This window comes from Prunus dulcis, chromosome 1 (assembly GCF_902201215.1).
Source record: "Prunus dulcis chromosome 1, ALMONDv2, whole genome shotgun sequence".
Lineage (NCBI taxonomy): Eukaryota > Viridiplantae > Streptophyta > Magnoliopsida > Rosales > Rosaceae > Prunus > Prunus dulcis.
Genome location: NC_047650.1, coordinates 3,955,180 through 3,959,255, shown reverse-complemented (window position 1 = coordinate 3,959,255; position 4,076 = coordinate 3,955,180). Strand labels below are relative to the sequence as shown.

Below are 4,076 nucleotides of genomic sequence, written 5' to 3'. Positions count from 1 at the left end.
TTCCAAAACCTCTTGCATATCTGTCATTGAGAATGGAGAATGAAATCTAAAATATGAAAATTGGAAATGTATAGAAGAACTGGTGTGAGAGGTATGAGCTGAACCTCTGGTTTTATAGAAAAATTTAGACATATAGATATGACACACGGCGCAATCTTAGAGGGTGAAAATCTTATCTGAAATTTGAATTTTGAAATGTATCTGAAATTTGACATTTTGAATTTATTTGAATTTTGAATTTTGAAATGCATCTGAAATTTATCTAAAATTTGAAACCGAAAATCTTATCCGATATGAATAGTGTTGACATGTAGGAACCCAAAAATCTTATCTGAAAATATTATCCAAATTAATTGTTTAAGTAAACAAAGTTGTGAAAAAATTAAAAAAATGAATAGTATTTGTCGTAGCAAGCCTAAACTGCTGGAAACACACTTTGCTGAGGGGGCTATGGCAGCCACCATTCACGTGAATAGTAGCTGCCCTAAGGCTCCCCTTACCATGACAAAAGGCTAACTGGTGAAAATGCTCAAGACCTTGGGAAAGATGAATGAATAAATAAATAACAACAAATAAATAAATATGTTAAAGTTGAATAAATAAATGTATATTCAACTGAAAACGCAATAACTTGGGGAAAGATGAATGATCATTATCAAAGTGCTATAAAATAATCACCACCATTGTAGTTAACTTTGACTTTTGTGCAAATTGTTGGGTTCATCGAAACAGCAATTTGAAATTAGCACACAAATAATAATATAGAAAGAAAAAGCTACGTACATGGATGACAAGCTATTTGAATTCAACCCCTTACAGTTAAATCGAAATTGTAAAGCTTGCAGACCAAGAAATTGGACCACTTATATATAAAATGATTTAGTGTGCCAAATTACACAAGCTCTTAACACACATTGTTCTCTCTCAGTCTCAGACATGGCTGAGGTGATCAAGCTACATGGAGCATGGCCTAGTCCATTTAGTTGCAGGGTGATATGGGCTTTGAAGCTGAAAGGCATCCCATATGAGAACATAGAGGAAGATCTTCCGTACCGAAAAAGTCCTGAACTTCTCAAATACAATCCAGTCCACAAGAAGATCCCAGTGCTCGTTCATGGAGAGAAGCCAATTTGTGAGTCCATGATCATCATCGAATACATAGAAGAAACATGGCCAGAAACACCCTTACTGCCCGCTGACCCTTATGACAGAGCCATAGCTCGGTTCTGGGTTAAATTCGCTGACGATAAGGTACATTCGACAACTCTACAACTACATATGTAATGTTAACCCAGTAATTTATATTGACTTATCTTTTGACTTTTCAATTTAATAAAAAATGATTAACTTCATTTCTTTGAAAGAGGACATTGGATCAAGAAAGTTAAATCAAAAGATGTTTCTTTTTGGCTTTGAGCTCTACATATGAAAATAACTATATTCTAAAAACAGTCTTAAAACTTAATATGTTGCTATGCACTGAGTTGTGTTTGTCATGCGTTCTTCTCGAGACGATGTGTCATAGGCCCAAATTGGAGCTCGGAGCCCAAGTTTTGTTGTTTGTGGACTTACTTCAACTAGCTGCTCTCAGTCCATTCAGCCATCCTTCTACGTCAAGAATTCAAATTGACAATCTGTGGAAAACATTATATAACCGTCTTGAAAAAAAAGATTCTTTTAATCATACATATTTTAATGTCTCTAATTCTGAACAGGGTCCTTCAATTTGGATGGTCTTCAGAACCACCGGCGAAGAGCAAGAGAAGTTCAAGAAAGAGAGCTTAGAGATGCTGAAAACCATTGAGGAGCACGCGGGTACTCTGGGAAAGAAGAAGTTTTTTGGAGGAGACAACATTGGAATAGTGGACATAGCCTTCGGAGGGATTGCTCATTGGTTTGGAGTCATTGAAGACGTGGTTGGTGTGAAGTTGTTTGAAGCCCAAGTATTTCCCCGCTTGCATGCATGGACTGAGAACTTCAAACAAGTGCCTGCAATCAAAGATAACCTTCCTGATCGTGATAAATTAGTGGTTTTCTTTAAGCAGATGAGGGAAAATTTGTTGGCATCTTCGTGACGCTTGCATGGAGTTCTGCCCGTGCTTCAACTTGTTTTGGTTGCTTCTTGGTATGTTAGTGATAATCGTGAGATGCAGTGGTTTATAAAGATAGGAGGATTTGTTTGTATTCCTAGTTTATGTTATCTTCAACTTAGTGATTCAAATTGCCTTTTAAGCACAAGCTTTATCAAACACGTTGAATCTGAATTAATTATTATTTCTGACATGTTAAACCCATGAACTAATTCACAGTATACAAAGCCCAAAGAAGTCAGTAACTAGGAGAAAAACCCTAACCCCCTTTCACACACACACACACCAAAAAAAAAAAAAAAAAAACACAGAGGAGAGGGGAGGTGTGGTTGGGGAGGAAGGGAGAATAGAGAGAGACGACAGGGGGGATGGAAAAAAAAAATTGCAATTTTCAATTTTCTTTCTTTATTTTTTTAATTTTTTTAATGTTTGGTAGGAAAGACCCTTGATTTTTAATGGTTTATTTTAAAAGATACACAATTTTGTATAATGATTTTTTCATTTTTAAACCACCCTTTAAAATGAAAAGACTAAAATACCCTTAATCATGGATGAAAAATTAGATGATGTTAAAGTCAGATGACAAATCATGGATTTTGAAAAATTAATACATTTCGCATTGGTTTATAAGGTTGAAGAAAATTATAAAAATGGCTTCTGCAATGTGAAATGTTGTCTTGTATCGGAAATGTTGTCTATCTTATCACTTGTATTAAAAAAGTATAAAAAATCAACCACTCCAACTCCGTCTCCTCCAACCCCTTACTTATTTTAAGTTTAGAGTTTGTAAATTCAAGTTAAATAATGCTAAAGAAGCCAAATTTATGTAACAACAAGTCTCTGTTGAAGAACCAATTGTCACATAATTCATCTTAATTATTATTTTATTATCAATTAGTGAGGAGAATCTAACTTGACATAAATTTTAATTTAAAGTTGATATGATTTGTTTTTATGTTTTGAAACCAGTGCCTTATAGTGGCAAGTGGCATTAGCACATGTCATCCTTGGCCTGAATTATTCAGATTCTATCTCAAAGTTGTTTTGTTGTAGGATGGTCCAAAATAATAGTCCAATGGCATCTCTTATTATAAATATCAGGGTGAAATAATAGATGTGTGCTATAAAATGAAGAAATAAGAAAATCGTAGTTTTCTAATAACACAGTTGGGTCACTTCTATTGGGTTCTCCAATGATACACGATTCCATTTCACATGTGCTTTTCCCTAGTTAAAGGACAAATGAAGGTAATTGAAAATTGGAGAAATCAACTATTCAAACAACAAAACTAAACTATTGAAAGAACGTTTTGCGGAGGATATTGAGGAACAATTATGTTAAATTAGGTGTGAGATTTTATCATAAAAAGTCTCGGTTATATTAGTAAAGAAATCACTCATTATATAATGTATTTTATTTAGTTAATGTTACAATATGAAACTTTATATTCTTCAACAAATTAGATCGACGTGCACTCAAAGATAGAAAACTACATTCACAACAAGTTTGTGCTCCAAGCTACGATTTGGGCCAATGACTTGCCCGTTTAGATTTTCTTCTTTTTTCCTTTTAAAAAAAAAATACAAGTGATAGGTTAAACTACAAAAAGGATCGGATTTCTCACACACACTATCAAGTGTCATGAAGGTTCAAACCTGAGACCACTAATTTGCAAGTCAATGCCCACTTTCATTTAGCTAGACTCTGTTGACGCCCGTCTAGCTTTTTCTTAATAGCACTTGATGCACAAAATTGTCCGAGTTTGAGGATGAGGAACCATATGGGCTAGAGGCTTCTTCTGCTTGTTTCTTCCACTCCATGACCTTAATTTTTTTTCATTTGCTTACCTTTCTCTCCCTCCATTAACTCTTTAACAAGCTTCTCCACATGCTCTCTCTTTACATCATTACAAATCTCCATGCCAATACCCCATTCATTACAAGCATAGTAACAGTTTGTTGGCTGGTCAAAAGAGCATGGCCAAC

General features: G+C 34.6%; 1 protein-coding gene across 1 annotated transcript; it reads left to right on the top strand.

Annotated features, from left to right (window-relative positions):
- Positions 1 to 936: 936 nt before the first annotated feature.
- On the top strand, positions 937 to 2,075 carry LOC117618617 (probable glutathione S-transferase). Its single transcript, XM_034348271.1, has 2 exons — positions 937 to 1,251; positions 1,716 to 2,075. The coding sequence occupies exons 1-2, from the start codon at positions 937 to 939 to the stop codon at positions 2,073 to 2,075; spliced, it is 675 nt and encodes a 224-aa protein (XP_034204162.1).
- Positions 2,076 to 4,076: the final 2,001 nt, after the last annotated feature.